Source organism: Aricia agestis, chromosome 11, assembly GCF_905147365.1.
Source record: "Aricia agestis chromosome 11, ilAriAges1.1, whole genome shotgun sequence".
In the NCBI taxonomy this organism is placed as follows: domain Eukaryota; kingdom Metazoa; phylum Arthropoda; class Insecta; order Lepidoptera; family Lycaenidae; genus Aricia; species Aricia agestis.
The window spans coordinates 9,703,597-9,726,276 of NC_056416.1; the positions used below are offsets into that span (position 1 = coordinate 9,703,597).

General features: G+C 36.7%; 1 protein-coding gene across 8 annotated transcripts in view; it reads left to right on the forward strand.

The window, feature by feature from the left end:
* The first annotated feature begins 714 nt into the window (after positions 1–714).
* The window catches only part of LOC121732142 (RNA binding protein fox-1 homolog 3), a 69,520-nt gene continuing 47,554 nt past the window's right edge, over positions 715–22,680 (forward strand). For 7 of the 8 annotated variants that reach the window (XM_042121958.1, XM_042121961.1, XM_042121954.1 and 4 more), the window contains exon 1: positions 717–1,046. In XM_042121958.1, coding sequence (XP_041977892.1) covers positions 1,035–1,046 — 12 coding nt within the window. In that variant the 5' untranslated portion in view covers positions 717–1,034. Of the gene's footprint in view, positions 1,047–22,680 lie in introns of all 8 variants that reach the window. The other variant, XM_042121962.1, reaches the window with a different exon arrangement.

Sequence of the window (22,680 nt, forward strand, 5' to 3'; positions counted from 1 at the left end):
ACTGTAGCAGCTCATCCTGTGAGAGCGGGTGAGGTTGATGCGGGAGTGAGCGCGCAGCTGAGAGAGTCGGGAACTGGGATGACGCCGGGACCGGGGGGCCCGGAGCGTTTCATTGATCCGAACTTCTCTCGGCCAACAGAAAGAGACGGACTGAGATTTTTGTGTGTAATTGAAGTCCTCAATGTCTCGCTCATACTACAAAAGTACTGCATTTAAATTAAAAATAATTTCAATCTAAAATATTGTTCCAGATAAAATTATTTCAGTTTTAAAAAGTGTTTGTAAATTGAGCTGATAATATTTATAATAATAATTGTTAAAAACTAAAAAGATACCAACTACCTCGTCAATAAATCATAAAATATTAAGAACATACTTTAAAGCACATACTTAATAATAAGATATTATTCAACGATAGTAATTTAATAAATTTAAATGCCTACTAATAAACTTCCTATTGTGATTATTTTACATCATAACATTAAAAACATCATTAGTAAGGTATCGAATTTATTTCATGAATAGAAAAATCATCGAGAAAAGCATAATGAACGAAAATATTACGTCTATTGTTTAATTGAAAAATTAAAATATTGGAATTGGCGGCCGGAGCAGCTGTTTATTTTACTATGGGATAGAGCGAGATGACGTTATCTCGGTCTCGACGCCGATCGAGATCGGGTACTCGTTCTATCTCCCTCGCGCAGCTGGAACTTCGTATGGGTTCGTGGAGTCGCCACGCGTGCCCGTTCGTTGTTGCACATCGACGACCGACGTCAACCGCTTTCAGTGCCATAGCGCGTTCCTCCGCGCTATTCTACATAACCTAAAAATTATCAATTTTTCCAATTAATATTGTTGTTACTGGCTAAATTCTGTTAATACTCATGATTGTTTCGATATTATAAAGTTGTGTTGTGAATTCAACGCCCGTTCCGAGGGCGTTCGTGTGGTGTATCTATATTTGTGCGCACAAAGTAAATATAAACGGCAAGCTGTGGGGTTCAGGGGCCTTTTTTTTGCCGCCGCAGGGGATGTACTATCCTGTAAGTATTTTATTAATTAATACATCTCGCAGACAATGTGCACGAAAGCTGTTTTTAACAAAACGAATGACTAATAATGAAATCTTTCTTTTTCATCTTACTCAGAAGCAGACGCTATTTATACATTGTACCTACACTTTGTCTATAAACACACAGCGTCCAACCATTCGGATGATTATACGAGTTTATTGTCGTTGAGGTTCTGTTAAATTCAGATTTTGCGATCGTTATAAAGACCGTTTTATTTATGTAACGTAGATAAATATGGTGAAAGATAATAATATGATGAAAAGCAGTAGTCTATCAACCAGTAACGAACTATCCATTGAGTTTATTTTGCGAAAGAGGGTAATTCGACGAAATAGTATTTTAGACATAATAAGGAAACTTGGAATCTACTCAGACAATCCATTGTTGTGACATTGAACTGTGAATGAATCCGATGTTGCCATTCTTTCCGACACACGTGAAATACGCAGGACCGAAAGAGACAACAAATTGTTAATTTTGTCAGACAGCTCCAATCTATGTAACATAAACAAGTATAAAAGACAGATACATTCCTAAATTAAAGCTGTATACCGATAAACTGGTTACTATATATCGTTTTTATTTTCGAGTAATTTGTAATGAGGATGCTCGCCTTGCGTAGAACGCTCCAGGCACGTCGTCGGCGCTCGAGCTTCGACTACAATGGGAATAAAATTTCTTAGTCGGGATTTGGCCTTTGGGTGTGGGATTGGGGTCCCCTATTTATAAGTTTGATGATGGAATCCACCCCAAAGGAGAGATTATTGCGTTGTGTTTTGTTCTGTACTATCGAACGATCCGTGTTGAGTGTTCATGCTACTTAATTTGATAACAATAATAATATTATTATGATAATGACGCTATCTGTATTAAAATATATAATATGGAAGAAGCATTGACATATTATAGGTTTATAGGTCTTTTGTTCAAAACTCAAAGAAGTCAGTTCATAATATAAATTTTAATGAAGTGATAAGACTTTGTGATATTATAATTATCCTGATATTATATTATTATAATTAATAACAAATCGCGTATAGCAATAATAACTCGATACTTATGAATGTTCAATGCATTTGTAATCGTTATATTATAATCAGAGAGTTTAATGACTTGCAATAAATCACAGGGTGATTTAAATAAATAATATTATATATTATGTAAATATAAGGCGATCATTTTACTAGTATGCTCAAAAAAATTGGGCTACTTACATAAAGTTTAAACCGGCAAATTGCGAGTCGGGTTCGACTTGCCTATCTATGGGCTATGTGATATTATGTCTTTTAAAGAATATTAAATAATTGTAGGATGAAATACTCCTAATCTAAAATAACTTTGTATTGGCATTTGACATTATCATAAATAATCCATTTCATAGACATTCATTAGTCAGTATAATTGCACGACCTCTGTGCAGCTAGCTATAAATGGATGAACAAGTTACAAGATGCGGCGATGACTGAACATAGGGTCGACCGTCGAATATACATATAAATTATTATGTGTATGGCACGTCGTGTGTCGGAGCTAGGAATTATCGTTTTAAATCTTAAACCTCATCTTCAGGATGAACCATGGCCTATGATAAAACATGATTGTCAGCATGATTTAGAAGCTGTTGTAAAGGCGAACGTGAACAGGGAACAACAGCCATCTATAGGCCCCACTTTTAATAACGCCTCCGTGGTCTAGTGGTTAGAGCGTCGCTCTCGACTCCGGAGGTCGTGGGTTCGAATCCCGCGTTGGAAACATGTTATTTCCAAGTTTGGTTAGGACAATGCAGGCTGATCACCTGATTGTCTGACAAGTAAGATGATCCATGCGTCGGATGGGCATGTAAAAAGTCGGTCCTGCGCCTGATCTCTCGCCAGTCGTGTCGGTCTTCCGTCCCACTGGGTTATGAGAGTAAAGGAATAGAGAGTGCTCTTGTGTACTGCGCACACACTTGGGCACTATAAAATTACTCCTGCGTACCTGGTCTGGTTTCAATGAAACCGGCCACCGTCACCGAAACCGGTGTGGGGAGTATTATAATATGCCCCTGGCGTAGTTTCTTCATATTCGAAGCATCATTCGAAGACGCTTTTCCACCATATCCAACGTCGGAAGGGCCGCGTTTTGATTTTAGCAGAAATCTTTTTGCCCGCAACTGCGTTGCGTCAAAATTCGTTAACGGCGCGGGTCTCGGGAGCCGTTAATTTTCCGGGATTAAAATATGTCCTATGTCCTTTCCCAGGACTCACAGTATCTCCATACCAAACAGATTCGATTGAGCGGTTTGGACGTGAAGGCGTAATAGACAAACAGACAGACACACTTTCGCATAAATTAAATATAATATTAGTATGGATATTATATAAGTTTATAATATAAAGTATTGACTTTCAATGTTAGATAAAATTCGAGTAAATCTTCTTTTAAAATATTGCACTCTAAAGTATATTGCATCACTAACAATTTCTCCCGCTCCTGACTCCTTATAAAAATAACTATGCCAGTGATGCTGCCCTGATTCAGCCCTAATCCCTCGAGACACATATTTTGCCAGGCGACCGAGATTCTCTCGCAGGCTTTTATTGACTCTCCTATGTTGGGCACAACTCGTTAAGCCTTTCACGTACCGTTAGTATCCATAAAATTCCATGAAAAGCCTATGAAATGCGTTTTAAGCGCGTGAGTTAGTCTTCCTAAAATACTGTCTTGGGGCGACAATGCCAACACTTCTTCATTTGTCATTTGTCAAGTAATATGTTAGAAATTAAGAAGTCTCAAATTAAAGAATTTAGATTTATTTATCTAGTACAAGTAATATAATATTAAAATAAAGACCGTGGTTCGGTCGTTCGTAATATATGTAATCCTGTTGTAAACTATAAGCATATAAAATGCATGTTAAGCACATAAGTCGGGGTATGTAAAAACGATTAGGCGGTAATTTCCACGACTTTGTAACGTGTAAGTAGCTAAAGCAGAATAGGTAATAACTCTAACGAATTGAAATAAAAATAAATGGGAGAAGGCGATCTAAATGGGACCTTGATAAGGGACTGCTTACATAGTTTAATAAAAACTAATGTACTCTCATTTGTTATCCGTCGGGTAATCTCGGACGCTTTCTTTCAATTTTGGCGCTATCCAGCCTATACATTCGCGAAAAGGGCCCTTTTTACTTTGGGCCACGATCAATAACCATGATTGCGAAGCTGACACTCAGTAGGTATCGGGTAAAGTCGAAATCGTTCTTAAGCAATCATAGATGAAGACGTATGCTTTATTAATCCATCATGATGGTGGAGAGGTCACATAACGCTAACAACTGTATGAGAGAAAACTTCTTTATCGCATCATTGATTTTCTCGTCGTTTCTAAATTAATAGTCTTGTGATTTTTGGTAAATTTAATCAGCCGTATTTTAAAGCGTCAGATTTCCGTTTAAAAGAGTCCTGGTATCAGGCCCTTCTAAAATTATTCTGAAGTAGGTAACTTTATTATTAGGGGCGCCTTCGGTTCTGAATGACGTATTGCAGGGGATATTTTAGGAAACTTATAAAGGGTCGAGTTAGGGAGGAATCTTGAATAGGACCACTGACAAACGTTCAAGAGGGGTACCCATTGATGTGATTGTATGGATGATAAATTACACCCAATAATATTGTATTCATTTTTTGGGTGAAATTGTCCATATTATGCTGGCACTTGGTAGTGAGCGGGTATTATAGCAAGATTTAACTTTAGTCTTTACCTAATAAAAAAAATATGACATCAATAAATATTATTTCCAAAATGTTATACTTGTTTTAAGTAAGTAAGTTTCAAGTAAAACAAACAATTTGAACAGCAATTAACATACCATTTCTATTTCGTGGGATACTAAAGGTATGTAATGACTTAAAGATAGCCATTATAATAGTAGATCTCACGGGCACAAACATAATTTAAATCAATACGTTACGATAATTAGGATATTATATTTCATCTTATTAAGGTGATTACCAAATTAATATCAAACATGATGACCTAATTATGGGCGTTGTTTGGTTATAATTAACGAGACGGTACAACATTGATATTGATTGACGATTGTACTGTGCACCCTGCGAGATCGGCGGAGCGTGAGGAGTGCGATATTAGAACGAAGCCACGTTGCTTCGTCGCGGTGCAGTGCGTCGCCGTCGCCGCTTTTTTTTCGACGACGTTTCACAAACATTATGGCCACATCACAATATGTTGTGTGATATTGGGGCAGGCCCAGAATCTCTTTAAAAATGCGTTGCGTTGTCGTCGCGCGTCTTCATACGAAGAGAAGGATAGGAGTTGGAGTTGAAGAGTGAATGACGCGCTGCGCATTATGCTGTCACCGTCTTGTATAATTGTGTTGATGTATGCTGTGGGCTGCCACCACTGACCTCTATAATACACTGGACAGGCGATCGCTATCAATAAAATATTCCTATTTGAAAGTCGCCATATTCGCGCTGATTGCTATGTGAAAGCAGTAGTGAGTGTACTTGGAACTACTATTTTGCAAATGGCGGTTGTCATTTTCTATATAAATTAGTTCATAGTACGCTCACCGCGGCGCTTCAAATCGGCATAAGAAGTAGCTGTAATTTTTTACGGCATAGCCTGTCCAGTGTATTATAGAGGTCAGTGGCTGCCACAATTATACACAGATTTTGAAAAATAAAGTAATATTTGACACAATTTATTGTGTCATCGATGTCATACTATGTCAATGTCATCTGTCACAAGAATTATAGTCGCCAATTGCTTGAATATATTTTTTGATTTGCCAAAATAATGTTCCATTTGGACACAACATGTAGCAAGTGACCGCAACGCACCGAAAGTGTGTGGCCTCGCTTTTAGATACATCATACAACACTGCGAAATTCATGGAATACTCGTACATTCCGACGGAAATTTTCCGTCACATTTCGCTATTTAATATTTATGGCGTTCCATGTCAGGTTTTGTAGCCAACTTTAACATCGATATGCCGAGGTTGTCTGGACCATTTCAAACAATGTTCTGAAAATCTAGTAACTATACTTCCAATTTAAAACATTGACTCAGTAGGACTCAGTAGTAGATTACGTTCTGAAAATTTTGTAGATAAATAATAAGAAATAGTAAGATGCTCAAAATGACAACAGCGCAAACCTCAGAGAACAGAAAGTATGAATTAAAAAATAAAAAACTTGAAAACTTTGATAAATCGATGTTTCTTGCGAAGTGATTAGCGCGGAGAGCTTCGGTTTACTCACTTTTGTTATAAAAGTTGGTGATTAATTTGAAACTTATATAACAGAGTTAGTCACTTTTATCCGTAAACCCGTTCCGATAGTTGTAAACTTTTTCCGAGTTACGAAGGTGATACCGGATTTTTGACTAAATAAATACCTTCAAATTTAAGGGTAATGGGAACTCGCCAAGGCGAGCACGATGCAGTCTGCAACGCAATTCGCATTCGGCCCTTTGTCCGTTTCGGGTTCACGGTCGGGCCTCTTTGTATCGCGGCCTACCTGACCGCCCGCCCGGGTGCCTCGACGATTACCTACTCTCAGGTAGTTACGGCCATTTATGTTACAGACAAAAACAATTTACATTTTTTGCCGAAACGAGCGATCTCTATTTAATAACACACTTCCAGTTACAATATACGTCTTTTGTCTGCGCTGACGTAAAATTAATAGCAAAAGTAATAATTTTATAACTAAAACTATTTAACTGGGTCCCACATTTAATACGGGAGCTATTACCGTCGCGGATTATTCCACTTTTATCTTCGTCGTAAACTATAATACATAATATATGATCATAAAACAAACACCGAGCTAGAAGTCCGCGACAATTAAAAGCAGAAATAAAACGTTGGGAATTGTTTTGAAATATTCCCCGTAACAACCGTTCAGTGGTAATTTACCTCTGAAGGAACCTTTATTGCCCGCGGCATACGGTCGATATCGTGGAGTAAAATCAGTGAGGTGTATTGTGTCGCGCAAGGAACACCTCCGCTGCACACTTCATTAGCGGCGAGCTAGGATTACCTCTATTTACACACTTTCTACCACTCTCGTGTGATTACGGTCAATTAAACACGGCCAATGAATAAATACCAGGTATTTTTTTCCGGATTGCAACGGGTTAATGTCTCAGTAGAACATGTAGTTAAGTACTCCCTGCCTGTCGTTTAATTCTTTGCCTTATAAACCTGAGTGGCTCTGTTGTTATTTATTAAAAGTAACGAGCGACGACTGTAAGCTATGTTACAGTATTATGCAACTCCCATTAATGATACGATTAAATTCTAACTTTTATTCATAGTACAATTGGTCACACTCACCAGTTCACCACAATATTATTTAAAAGCATGCTATGCGAAAGCAGGTCATAAATCTCATAACTTACCTATGTTTTGCATCGTGCAACTTATATTTCTTTCTTATTGTTTTCTCTGTTTGCTATGTTGCTGTTGAAAGTTGCGCTAGCCTACAATTTAAGTATCTGATAAATACTACAACGATAAATGGTACCTTCGTAAGTTCTTACACAAACGTATTGTCTACAAAGGAAATAAAAGGCGAAACGAGCCGAAGTGCACCTGCAACCGAAGTTACTCGGATTTATCTCTACCTGGCTAGTGGATACTTAAGCCGTTTCTTAGAAACACAAATGGCGCAGATGTTCCGCTACATTGCCGGCTGCCGATGGCTAATTGTTCCTTTCTTTGTGCGCGTAATAAGGTTAAACCTACTATCAACATACAATTTTTAACAACGAAGCAAAAAGTTAGTAATTTTACAAGGAATAGTAATTTTATGTTCAGTAACCTACGAATAATAAAAACTATCAGTAATTGATAATAATCTTCCATCTTTCAGTTGATCAACTTAATATTATAGCTTACACATAAGTTATAACATCTAACTTGCTCTCTTTGGATCGGTGATCATAAACGGAACATAGAATAACAAATACAAAGCTGCTTAGATGCAGATAAAACAACCAAGATAGGATATTAGATTAGACTTTCCAGGGACAGCTAAAGTGTCCAGCGCACCGGCGCTGGTATTGTGGCCGTTCCACGAAATCTAAATAAAACGTGTCGGACTTCTCTGTCTAACTAGGAGCTCGCCCAGCGACACGGCTCACTTCAAAGCTTCAATTTTGTTAGATGATATCGACGTTTGAAATATTATTCCCTCGAAATTTTTGAGTAACCCAATCTCCGAACTAAAATTAAAGCGAAGGACGATCTCAAAGCTTTACTGGTAATTCGCTCGTCGGAATCCGTCCCCTGTTAACTGCGAGCCCATTGTAGTAAACGCTGCTGTGAAAAAGTTATGAAATTAATTTAATGCTCGTAACGCACCCGCTCTGTGAGTCTTAATGACTCACCCATTTCGCCCATAACGAAGTTTCGAGGGGAAAATAAAAGAAAATTACTCACCTGGATTTAAGAAGTTCGCTCGCGTCGGGGCCGCTTGCAAAGTAACAAAATTCTCGAGCTTTTCCAGTTTTTTAATTGCTGGCAGGTTGTGATAATTGGCCATTTCTAAGATGCTTTGTCCTATTTAGCTTGTAGGTTTCAACTTACAATGATGTGGCTTTGTTTGTTTTTAATCGTGTCAAGTGTAACGTGATTTCAAAGTTTGCCCCGTGTGCCAAAGTTTTCAAAGTTAGTTTTCATCGGGTTTCTAAAGTAACAATCTCTGTCTAGCGATTCTATTATAATTTAATCCTAAATGTGAACAATTGAATTGTAATTGAATAAATCACTAAGGGCCTGTTTCACGACTTCCTGATAAGGCTATCCACCAATTAACTTGACAGATCAAGTATGGAGAATCTGTCAAAAAAGTTGTGAATAGCCTATTAGGCACTTTATCAGAAAGTGGTGAAACAGGCCCTAAGGCTGCGTCCCCATCAGACACGGCGCGGCGCCGGCACCGTGTTACGGCACGACGCCGCACCGTGTCACGGTGCCGCGTATGGTGCGTCCCTATTCAGTCGATATTTGCGCTCGAACGAGAGTGTTTGTCCAGACAAGCACTCTCGTTCGAGCGCAAATATCGACTGAATAGGGACGCACCGTACGCGGACTTGACACACTCTCGTTCGAGCGCAAATATCGACTGAATAGGGACGCAACATACGCGGCACCGTGACACGGTGCGGCGCCGTACCGTATCACGGTGGCGGCGTCGTGCCGTAACACGGTGCCGGTGCCGGCGCCGCGCCGTGTCTGATGGGGACGCAGCCTTAATGTGGTATTTATTATATATAGTAAAGTTACTAGGTTTTACCACAGAATAGATAATAGTACAAGGTTTTACCCAAAATATAGATAATAAGTATTTTACATTAGGTATATTAGATTTTTAATTGACACGGTCTACGTAACGGAACGTACGTAACGGATCTATGTAGGTAATGGAAAAACTTTATTTGGGACGAGTTATGAAAGTTCAATATTTTATTCATAGGCATATTTTAATACTTACATTTAAATGTTTCACTTCACCCACTGATTCGACAATTAAATGATAATCAAATTTAACTTCATACGTTTCGTGCAATGTTCATTAATATTATACCAGATTTGAGAATACAAGGAACAAGAGAAAATCCAGTGAGAAAATCCATTGTGATTTCAGGATAAGTAAAGAAAAGCGAAGGAACATTTTTTACGTGTTTAATTCACGACGCAATAGAACAATACAACGTTTTTTGCTTCCAAATTTACATCTGTAATATGTCTCGATGTTAATGAAATGCGAGATTTTAATAAAACCACCTTAACATTCATAAGTTACGCAGCGTGATTTTTACTAAGATGCCACTTATGCAAAATCTTCCCCCAAAGCGGAGCGGTTTCACTCATATTTAAATGTTGTGTAGCAAAGTGGATCCTACTTCCAGCTTACCATATTTAAGCAGAGCTAGATGAATAAAAATTTGCATATTTTTAACTTTGTCACTATTGCATTTGATTCACCTGCGGACAGCGCGGCGGTACGTCTGATATTCCAATTTCCATGAGGAAAATATGTATCCAGTATTTAAAGTTTTTAATTATGTAATGTGTAATATTATGCTAGACTGAGTCTCTTGCATAATGTGGTTAAATTAAATTTTCTTCTGCAAAATAGTAAGTACTGTTTAAATTAAAAATCGATTAAAAATAATTTGATTGTGAGTGTAAATTATAAAGCACAAAATTGCGTGAATTATATTTTATGATAGGCGAAATTGTATGAGGATCTCCACGACGCGCGACGGCATGGCACATTGTATGAGGATCTCCACGACGCGCGACGGCATGGCACTTGGAAAGATTATTATTGATTTCCCTTTCATTTCGTATCGACTATAGAGCACACGTCTCGGTGCTTAAAATATTCTAACGTATTCCACAATCCCGGCTTAGGCTGGCTTAACGTGCGCTGATGTATGAATTTTTAATTTTTGTTCAGAACTTAAAACGCTTTGCCTACATTTATTCAAATGCCAAGTTCGCCGCTGCAGTCGGCGCGGCCGGGCCCGCTCACGTAAATACTGCATTTGTATAATTCCGGTGCATTAGTATAATGATACTCATGTGTCGCTGGTGCGTCCGTGCCGTAGAAAAAGTATGCGAGACTTCACCCTTTATTTTGCAAAAGGTGAACGCCCTGTCGTAGGTCAACGTAGTTTGTTTTCCCCTTATCTCCTCAGCGCGTCATTTTCTTTACAAAAACTGAAGTGCAATGTGTGCTGTAGGTGTAGGTAAAATAGTGGCCTTTATCTTTGATCGTTTTTAGGGTTCCATACCCACAGGGTAAAAACGGGACCATATTACTATAAGACTTCAATGTCTGTCTGTCCGTCTGTCTGTCTCTAGGTTATATAAGATACTAGCTGTTGCCCGCGACTTCGTCCGCGTGGACTTCAGTTTATAGCGCGCGGTGTCAACAAAATGGGTGTCAAAAGCTTTTTAAAACCCTGGTACCCCTTAAATCAAAATACCCAAAACAGCCATGTAGTGTGCACATAATTTGATTTTTTTTTTACTTATTAAACTTTTTATACCAAATTTTAAAGCTTATTTAGCGTTACACAACTTAGCTGCATAATGCATTACACAACCTTAGCTTTGCCCAATGCCCATAAACTATTCATTATTTATTATTGGTAGACTGTTTCTGATATCTATGTTGGTAGGTGAGTTATTTAATAACATGTATAACAATCGAAAGAATCGCAAATACTAATAACTCATCATGGTACCACCTCTTATAGAAATACATATGAGCAAGCGATAGCGCGATCTAGGCGACTCTTGGCGCCATCTGTTCCAGTTTTTGGAACTAACTTAATTTGAACAAATTTACGCATAAACACCCCCTTACAACCCCTTTTTCCAGTAAGAAGTAGCCTATGTCCTTTCTCAGGCTTTAGACTATCTGTGTACAAAATTTCATTACAATCGGTTCAGTAGTTTTGGCGCTGTTGTTTTTGAATTTGATATCTAAGTTGGTAGGTGAGTTATTAGTTAATAACTTGTACTTATAACAATCGAAAGAATCGAAAAACGTATCTCATCATGGTACCACCTCTTATAGAAATACGCATGAGCAAGCGATAGCGCGGGACTCTTGGCGCCATCTATTTTGAGTTTTTGGAACTAACTTAATTTGACCAAATTTACGCATTTTCACCCCCTTACAACCCCTTTTTCCAGTTAAAAAGTAGCCTATGTCCTTTCTCAGGCTTTAGACTATCTGTGTACAAAATTTCATTACAATCGGTTCAGTAGTTTTGGCGTGAAAGCGAGACAGACAGACAGAGATACTTTCGCATTTATAATATTAGTATAGATAATATTCTAACGTATTAAAAACTATAAACAAAAACATACTAACTAATAAGTATGATTAGTTCTATGTTACAATAAAGTAAAAAATAAAACGCCATCTGTTGAATCGTATTAGAACTAAAATGTTCATTCCATCGATATATTTCTGGATTTTTTATAATATTATACATAAAATATGTTTAAGATTTTTGAAATTTTATTTTAATACACATCCAAGACCCAGGAACATTGAAAACTTTTTGTTCCGCCTGCGGGACTCGAACCCAGGACCCCCGGGATGAGCGCTGGCCACGCGCAATGCGAATTCATTTTCATCGATATTTTCATGGAAATAAGATATTTTCCCACATCAAAATGTAGCCTATGTCCTTTCTCAGACTCTAGAATAACTGTATACAAAATTTCATTGCAATCGGTTCAGTAGTTTTGGCGTGAAAGCAAGACAGACAGACAGAGATACTTTCGCATTTATAATATTAGTATGGATAGAACCGCTATAGCTAGACTTCTGAAAATTTCACAGAATGTGTATATCTGTTGCCGCTATAACAACAAATACTAAAAACAAAATAAAATTAATATTTAAGGGGGGCTCGCATATAAGAAACGTGATTTTTTGGCCTTTTATACTCGTAATCAATAATGGCAAAAGCTAGGCACTTGAAAATTTCACAAAATCCTTTATTATATTTGTACTTTATTAATAAATAATAAAATTAAAATAAAATAAATATTTAGGGGGGCTCCCATACAAAAAACACATTTTTTCCCTACTTTCGCCCTATAACGGCACGGAACCCTTCGTGCGCGAGTCCGACTCGCACTTGGCCGATTTTTATAATCCGACTAGTTTATGTAGCCATTTCTAAGCTAAGTTTGTGTAATTATATTTGAATTTTAATGAAGGTTTAATGTCCCTTTTTCGGATTTAAACTAAAACAAGATCACTTCGTTCGCTTGATAAATCGGCCCTCCTTAGGCAAAGTCGGAGGCATTTTACATAGGTCTGTATACATGTTTATCAAACCGGATAGTGCGGTTTGATACACTTAAAGTTTCTGTAAGCTGGAGCTTGTCCCTCGTAACTAAACAAGAAATACTAATTGGGGATTCTATTTCATAGGGATAAGTGGTGGTCGGGGATAACTAAGTAATAAATCAAATAGTGTTATATCAATAAACTCGTTATGTCCTGAGAAGTAGAGCAGGTGAACGAGCAATAAGCACGTTTTGAACGCAATTTTCGAAGTTTAACGAGGCTTCAGTTTAGAATTTATTTAATGATGGTATCATTATACTTTTATTACACTCTATTTTATTTCTGAGCTGTGTAGGAGTGGCGACCGCAATCTTATTATTATCATTATTAATAAAATAATAGCTACGCAACACTACCAATAATTATTATTGATAGTACTAATAAATAATGGAGATGATTTTGGCCATGCCAAGCGAAAGGAGCAGATACTGCGAGTGCCAAGTATTCATTTGATCGCTATCGCCTATCGGAGTTTCCAAATAGATATTTTAAGCAAAGTTTTATTGATTTTAAACGTTTCAGCTATCTAGTCTATATCTACAGACAAAAATGGAGCAGAGCTCAAGGATAAAGTTATATAAAAGAAGACTTAGATATAAATTATAATATATCTACTTTGATCGCTTAATATCACTGTTCTGAGCTTAATATCAATATATCATGATGTCGTCTGTCGATAGTTTTATGCGGCATTTAGCCAGTGATAAACTGATACAAGCGATTACGAATCTGTAGACTGTAGTGTAGAGCATATTATATTCGTCTCGAATGTCGATAATATTATACTCCTGCACACTTTACGTCCATCAATGGCCTTTTATATTGGACCGCATAATATCAATCAATCATGGTGTCACGATAGTTTTCACGTGTTTAGCCGCTGGCCGCGGATTTCGCAATAGGGATGATGACAAGGTCAAAGATTAGCAAATTTTGTTAATAAAATAAAGAAATCACGGTAAAAAATAAGTGTTTCCAAAATGTCAGCTTGATAGCATTTGTATTTTTTTTGTTATGCACCTTCAAAGTTGGATATTCAAGTCGAATTTTTCGTCATTCTTCAACGATGTTTCTATTTTTTAAGTGTCTTTCAATTACCGATAAGAAAAAAAATGTCATCATGCCTATTCGCGATGGCGTGAATAGGGAAATTCTATCTGTCTGCCTTTCGCACTTGTCTGGTTCGCAGGAAGCTCTTGCACCGCTATAAAGAACCACTCACGTTTCTTGCAATTTAGTGCTAAGTGCTGGGTATAAAGACCGCCGATGAGATCTTCTTTCGGAGGCTTTGTGGTTTCGGAATGATTGTCGTGATGTTTATTAACCGTTTTGTTGACTCGCTTTTGAAATTGATATTGTGGCTTGTTTGTGGTTCGTCTAATAATATGACACTAGAAAAAAAAATGAAATTGGCTAACTTCCCTTCTAGGCCTGAATAAAGTACAGTGTAGGTATAGTTAGGTGGTTATTGTTATTATTGATCTTGTGATCTTCTGATTTAAGCCTTTATGTTTTTTTTTCTATTTACTAGTTAATAACTAAAACAAAATTAGAATGTTTCTTAGAAATAGAATAGCAGTGTGTCTATTCATATTATCGTGTTCTAGTCTTCATGTTATTGTTGTGGCAATACACTGTTTAATGAGTGATGACCTGATGAGTGACAAATAGGTATTGCAATGATTCACAGTTCACTCGACCTGTAATTATTTACTTCAGAAACATTAGGTAAATAAAAACTATAGTATTGCTATAGTTAACTATTAATAACATTTGCCAAGGTTTAAGAACGTAGCCTAATTTTTGTATATAATAATATAATATAAGGTAATATAATAATCCTAATTGAACTGTTAATAAATAATATTCATGTAAAATATTTCCACGAACATTATATTTTCGTAGCATAAAGTTATTCGTGAATTGGTTGTCACTTGCGGCGAAAATCATTTTATCGCGCTGCGCTGGAAACTCACGTCCTTTCCGGGAAAACTCTTCATATTTTTCGTCAAAATTATAAATTATAAATTACATGAAGATGCAACGGATATACCTATATACTTTTACATAAATTTGTGTAAATCTATACTAACATTATAAATGTGAAAGTATCTCTGTCTATCTGACTGTCTGTCTGTCTTGCTTTCACGCCAAAACTACCGAAACGATTGTAATGAAATTTTGTTTACAGATAGTCTAAAGCCTGAGAAAGGACATAGGCTACTTTTTTACTGGAAAAAAGGGTTGTAAGGGGGTGAAAATGCGTAAATTTGAAAATTCATAATAGATGGTGCCGAGCGTCTCCTACATCGCGGTGACGCTTGCCCAGACTTCTTTCTTTAAGATGTGGTATCATCTTACATTCAAGTTTTGATTTTTTTCGATTGTTATTACTTTTTTACGTTATTAAATAACTCAGTACTTTATCAGTTATCTATGCAGTGACGTAACCTTAAAAGTTAAACCTATCAATGATATAAATAGTTTATGGGTAAAGTTGTGTAATTATGGGCCTAAATAAGCTTTAAAATTTGGCATAAAATATAAAGTTTAATTTAAAAAAATGAAATATTATGTACACACTGCACAGCTGTTTTGATTTAAAGGGTACCAGAGTTTTTTTTATAAAAGCTTTTGACACCAATTTTGTTGATATCGCGCGCTATAAACTGTCCACGCGGACGAAGTCGCGGGCAACAGCTAGTGGAAAATAAATATACCTACCTAATAGAGGTAAATAATTACTATGTAATATTGGCAGATACTCGGAACGGGTGAAATAACAGTGGTGCTGGGTTTGTTTACCTGATGTGAGATTGTTGATATGTACCTCCGCTATCACATCGAAGCCGGAAGGATAGAACTCCTTGCCGAGTGTAAATTGACGCTACCCAGATTTCCAGACGCGACTTTGATCGTACACTGAAAACGCCGTTTGTTACTTTTCCATCGCGCGCTCGCGCTCGATAGATTTACAATACATAAAGGGGCTATAAATATAAAATACACAAGCCGAGATGATTTACGAGTATTGATTAGCGGCAGGTAGGCAATACATTACATGTTTTATGCACGCACTTTTGTTTAAAGAGAAGCGCGTATATCAAAATGTTTGGGGTGGACCTAGCGAGGGAGAGGAGGATATTTAGACAGTATCCATTAATTATTCTCGATATTTTTGAGGCTTGCTTGATTTGCCGTTGGTGTGATATAAGTAAACATTATTTTCTAATCTTATCTTAAATAGGTACTAGATAACGCGTGCAACTCCGTTTCCCCCAAATACGGTTATCGCGCGGGAACTGTACATTTTCCAGGATAAAAAGTATCTTATGTCCTTTCCCGGGGGCCGGGACTCAAAAGTGTCTTCATACCAGATTTTAGAAATTTGAAATTTCTGAAAAATTGGTTCAGCGGCTTGGTCTTGAAGAGGTAACAGTCAGACAGACACACTTTTTTTAGTATGACCTGAGTACATTTTTGGCAACAAAATCCTGGCGAAATTCGGTAGGACATCCTTCTTTACCTCTAAAGTCTAGATGGCTCGCAAATCATGAACGCCTTTACGTGGTATGATAAAACACAATCGAGATGCAAAGTGCGAAATCTAGTAGATGTCTGCTCCCGATGGGAATTAATGCTGGTCGTTCACGTTATCGCGGGAGTGCGGACCAATCATCGCCGCCGCGCCGCGCCGGTGGATGGCCACTCGCAAATTGCAATTTACGGTAAACTCGCCCAGTAGATAACACCTCGTTAGCCGAAACGCGTAACTTGTAGCCATGTCGATGTAGAGTAGCTTTGACTTATTTCTCTGAGAGCTCTGCTTTTACTTTTTGGTGTGATAAATGGATTATTTTAAAGTACGTTTTGCTTTTAACTGAGTTGCTTGAAATTAGTATATGGCGCGGGAGTCGTCGTATGTTCTTTGGTGGAAATAATTATTGTCCTGTCTTTAACCAAATGTATAGTAAAATTTGTAATTAAGTATACAAAATAGATTTGATTAATAATTATTGTTTCATAGTCATTAGCCCTTAAGTCCACTTCGCAGCAGTTGGAGCTCGGAAATAGTTTTAGTTCTGTTTAGGCAATTTATAACGATAATTACAGTGTCCATTCCGCAGTCCGCTACACAAATGACATTATTCCGATATAATCTCCGTCATAACCTCGTTTGTTTCATATTTAACTGCTCTGGGCCGTTATCTTAATTCAGGCTTTGGTTTAAACATTCCCTAGTCTAAAACAATTAAGGTTATAATAAAAAGTTTATTTTAATTACTACATAGCATAAAAACAGCTCTTCCCGATATTTGTCCCTATATTTTTTTAAATTAGATCTTTAAAACTATGCAACTGATTTCGAACGCTGTTTTCTTTAATAGTGATTCAGTGTATTCAAGTAAAATGTTTAGAATATGTAAAATACATGCAAATATAGGTTACATAACGTAAGCAAACGTTGTTTTACCATATAGGTAAAACAACGAACGCCGAGTCAGCTACTAGGCACCTATTTCTTTAAAATCTGGTAAAACAGTTAATGGACAAATAAATAAACGTTGTAGTTAAAAGCTATTGTGCGTACTGACCATAAAGTTAATATACCTAGCGGAATAGAGCAACAATCTCGAGCTGTCAAACGAAACCGAAATTTGTTTCGTCTGTGTGTAAAAATATGTGTACGTACTACGTATACACTTACACAACCATGATTGAACATGATTTCTATGAGATTAAATTGTCAACGTGCGGCACGTGCCGACTGGACGTCAAAAAAAGAGTGCTGCTGTCATGTATCACACGTCTCTTTTTACCACGCAGTGTTACTGATAGTGACATATCTCTTGCTCAGGCCTTTGTTTCTCTATTCCGCTAGGTATATTAACTTTATGGTACTGTCCGAAACGTTTCAGAAAGGGAGTGAATAGTTTATAAACAAATCTAATTTAAGAAACTTCAAAACACCACCCCGGGCCCGGCAGTCAACAAAATATATATATTATTTTAGAACCCCAGCAGAATGATAATAGCCAGCAAAATAAATAAGTTTTGTTTAAAATAACACTTAACAAAGAAGATATTCATTTTCAATTACGTAGCTAATACCGACTGCTGTTGAAATTAAATATTTTCGTGTCGGTTATACAAGTAATTTATTCGAAATCCATTCAAGAAAGTTCTCCAATTTTTAACTAGTCTTAGGTTCTACTTCGGCCTAAGTTGTGGACTTCTTTTATTCGATTCGGAGTGTTTTCCATCTCAGCGACTAGCTAGCGAATAACAAATAAATAGCTGTCTTCTATTTGGTCAGTCTGTTTTCGCTTAGGGAGACGAAAATAATGCGACTCCGGCGCATTCCTTTATTTTATTTTTAATTATTTTAGTATCAGTTATTCAATAAAAGAAAATCGTAAAGCTGGCCTTGGTCCAACAGTCGCGGATAATATAAAGTTAATCGCCTTTGTATAGCGATCGGCGAACTCGCAGACGTCCCAGCGTGTGCATGTTATAGCTTTTGTTATTTATTTAACGTTACCCCAATAACTTTAGGATCAATAACAGATTCTATTCAATCTCGATGTATTTTAAATTCCAACGTCTGGTATTAGATATTACACTTCAATTGTACGGTTATTTTCAATTCTTTTCACATAAATGGTTCGGAAATGTTATTCGAAATCTCGATGCCATTTTCTTATTCGGTCGTAGTCGTTTGATTCCTATGTATTGCTATTGTTTTAAATATAAATGTTTATATTATTTGCGGTTCTTACAATATTATTGAAGTAAATGTAGAATGTAATACTTACGTGTTAATTCCGTAGCGGCTGCAGTCTATACCAATTTTGCGAATTTTCGGGGTTAAAATTTCTCATAATCTTAAACCATAAGGGTGAGTGGTGACTTGTCTTATCCCCAAAAAAATATTCTGTGCGCCATTATAAATGTACATAATATTTTCCCTTAATTTTTCATAAGACCGTCGACCACGTCTATTGAAGTGGAATTATCAGTGTCAAACTATTGTGAGGCATCAACAATTTTCATAATAATATCTTCAAGCTGCTTTCTCAAATTTTAAGCTCGCTTTACAAGTCCGAAGGCAAACATTTACTTAAAAGTAAAAACTCGCAGACCTTGGACAGTCTCATTAAGTATTCGCTTGAAAACAAAAGTTACCTACTTTGTAATTTTTAACACTTTTATTTTGAAACTTGAGAATACCTTTGAGACTAAACCTAAAGTTTTTGTTGGCGAATGGCGATATATATTTACATATTTCAAAAAAGGTAAAACAATATATTTTTAATTAATAATATTAGATTGTTATAGATTGGTACTCAGGGCCTGTTTCACCACCTCCTGATAAGTGCCGAATAGGCTATCCATCACTTAACTTGACAGATCAAGTATGGAGAATCTGTCAAAAAAGTTGTGAATATCCTATTCGGCACTTTATCAGGAAGTGGTGAAGCAGGCCCTAACTGTTCTTAAAAAAATCTTAGGAATGGAATCGCCCTATAATCGACTATTATCTAGGTACGTATATTTTCGCCATTAATTAATATCAATATTTCTGCCTCTAATTTAACTATAATAATTATGTACTTACCATTTAATTAATTGAACAGAACGTTGTCAGGTTAGTTCGTCTCTCCGACACCGGATTGACACCATTTGGCACTGTGACCCCGACCCCTGCGTACAGGGCTGACCGCAAAGCAGTTACGTGTTAAATCATAAATTAAGCTCTAAGCGGGAGTTCTCTGACGCATATTAAGTATATTACAACTTTCGGCGATTCTCGTTAGTCTTTACAACATCTGAAATTAAAACATTTATACTGTGTGTTTGCTGTAACTAGATGGTAGAAACTAAAAAATCTAGTTAAGATCGCTCGGTGAAAGTTGACGGGGCAATAGCGATGTCGATGATGATGTCACAATCGGATGCAAATTACTACTAAGAAGCCCTCTGAGCGCTGATCTACCAATAGCCACCTACCACTGACCCAACCCAACGTACTCCTGGCTCCATCAAACTTCCCCTTCCATTTTTGGCGGGCGACCTCAGTGAGCGGCCAACGTCACATTTGCTCAATAATTTTTCATTATTTTGGTCCAGTTTTAAATAACCGTAGATTTACGATATTTGATATGTGTTATAAATGAATTTCGGAGCGAATCGGGCAGATAGGATTAGTGATGGTCGAGTGAACGGTTTGAAATGGCATGTAATCAGTCCGAGTTTAATAAGATTACCGGCGACCGGCCGTCTATAATCGACGTCATATCAAAATATTCCCAATTAGACTCAAATTGAATGCCGAACGAGGTGTAAAGCGTCGATTACACAGTTCATTTCGATTAAATTTTATGCCGGATTAAGTAGTGCTTACCAAATTAGGAAACAACTAATCGGAACAATAATTTTAATGGTCTTTATGCTCTTTTGTATAGGTAGTAATTACCTAATTTAATTAAGTCTGGACTGCGGGGCTAAAATGGTCAATCAATTCAGCAAAATATGAATTGTCAAAACTGTCAAACTGATGAATGTCAAATTAGTACGAATTACTAGACATGAATTGCATAGCAAGTAGATTGACCATATTGCGATATAAAAAAAAAATGAATCATATTATGATTCATAATATGATTCTCTAAAGCGACCATTTTAGCCCCGCAGATATGTACGCTGAACGGTTTACTTGCATATATGTATTATAATATGAAAATTACAATGATTTGGCACAATTTTTATTCTAAACTAGGAATGAGTACCTACGCTAGAATCAGGGCATATCTATCATTGTAGATGGAATGCGGCCAGCAAGTACTAATTATTATAGTACTTACTTAATTTACAAATGTTTGTTTAGTAGAAAATTCGACAATTTGTAATAAACTTGACAAATATACTCTTTTCACTAAATAGTCGAATTGTAAGTACTGTCGGCTTAAAGGTACTTAATGCATCTTCTCAAGATCAAAAGAAATTCGCCTTGGGTGAGCAAAGAATCTAAAACTAATAAGCTACTTATTAAGTTGCAAAATACTTTCTAGCGTAGGTGGTGGTTCAATTATAGTATAGCCAATTTAACTACACGTGTAGTACGGTCTACTTGTTACTAAATCATATCCGCGAATATGGTATTGGGTTTGCATGTGGCATTTGAAGGCAAACTAGTCGGTTACGTTGGCACTTGGCAGGCCGAGCGCCTGGCGGTCGAAGCTGCATTTCGGGTATTGCTCTTGTATTATTAAGAGACTGGATGTTGCCCGTAACTTAGTTGGACCTGATTTTGTTTCGCGGGAACCGTACTTTATTCAAAAAACTATTCTATATCCTCTTCCGAGACTCGAAGGTGTCTTCATACTAAAGTTCAGCGATTAAACCGTGAACACTGAACAGACACACATTTTCGTATTTCGCTTCCATATAAAGTTAGTATGGATATAATGCAGGTATTTAATTAAGTACAAGCCCCTTACAATTAAAAGCTTCTCACTGTGCCCAAAATTATGTTTTACTTATACACCTACCACCTGTTGAACAGTTGATTAGAAAAAAATTCAGTACAAAATATTCTCAAAACAACTGTTCAATAGATGTTTAAATCTTTTGTGGTATAAGACCGTATGTGTTTATCCGATACGTGTGAAAAGAGGATCATTTTATAACATTAACGTAAAGTGCGTAATACGTACGGTATAGTGTGGGTCTTTCTCCTAATAATAGCGTAAATATTTAGCCAAAATTTACTAGCGATTATGAGCTAAAAATGGATGCAAACGCTATCTGGTTCATGGATGGGCGGAAATGTTTACGTGCTTGATCTTTCAAGAAGTTAATGCATCTGGAGTCTGTATTAATAACTGACAGAATAAGATTAACAACTGACTTAGCAAAACACGTCCGTGTATTAAGATATTTTAGCTTTAATTGATTAATAAAAGGTAATTTATAGTAGGTATATATAATACAATATAATATACTAAATGACGTCCGCAACTCCGTTGCGCCAAAATTATGTTTATCGCGCGGGAATCGCATATTTTCCGGGTCAAAAACTGTACTTTTCTGGGACTCAAGGTATCTGCACACCAGACGTCAAAATCGGTTCAGTGGTTTAAGCGTGAAGAGGTAACAGACCGACACTTCCGCATTAATTGTAATATTAAGTAGAGATAGAGATAGGAGATAGATATTCTAACTGTTGCTTCTCAATACATTTTGGATAATGTAATATATGTTAGAAAAAGTAGTAAATTTAAAGTTAAAAGTGACATTCACTCTAGGAATACTAGAAATAAGCACAAGCTAGATATGCCGGTGATCAGACTTAGTAAAGTCAGTAAATCTTTTAAAGGTCAATGTATACGCCTTTACAACAAAATCCCAGAAAACGTTCAAAATCTGTCCATTAATAAATTTAAAAAAGTAGTTAAAGAACGTTTGTGTGCCAAAGCCTATTTATAAGGTCAATGATTTCATAAACGATGGCACACCTTGGGAGTAGGATGGCTTCTTGCAAGGCTACTTCTTCATTATTATAGGACTTACTTATGTATGTGGAATTGTATATAATATTGTATATAAATTTTACAAAATCGTAAACTTTATTTTAAAAGATTAATTTTTTTCTCACTTTTTTTGGTAAAAAAGTGGGCCCCGTGCGAGTTTCTTACGCC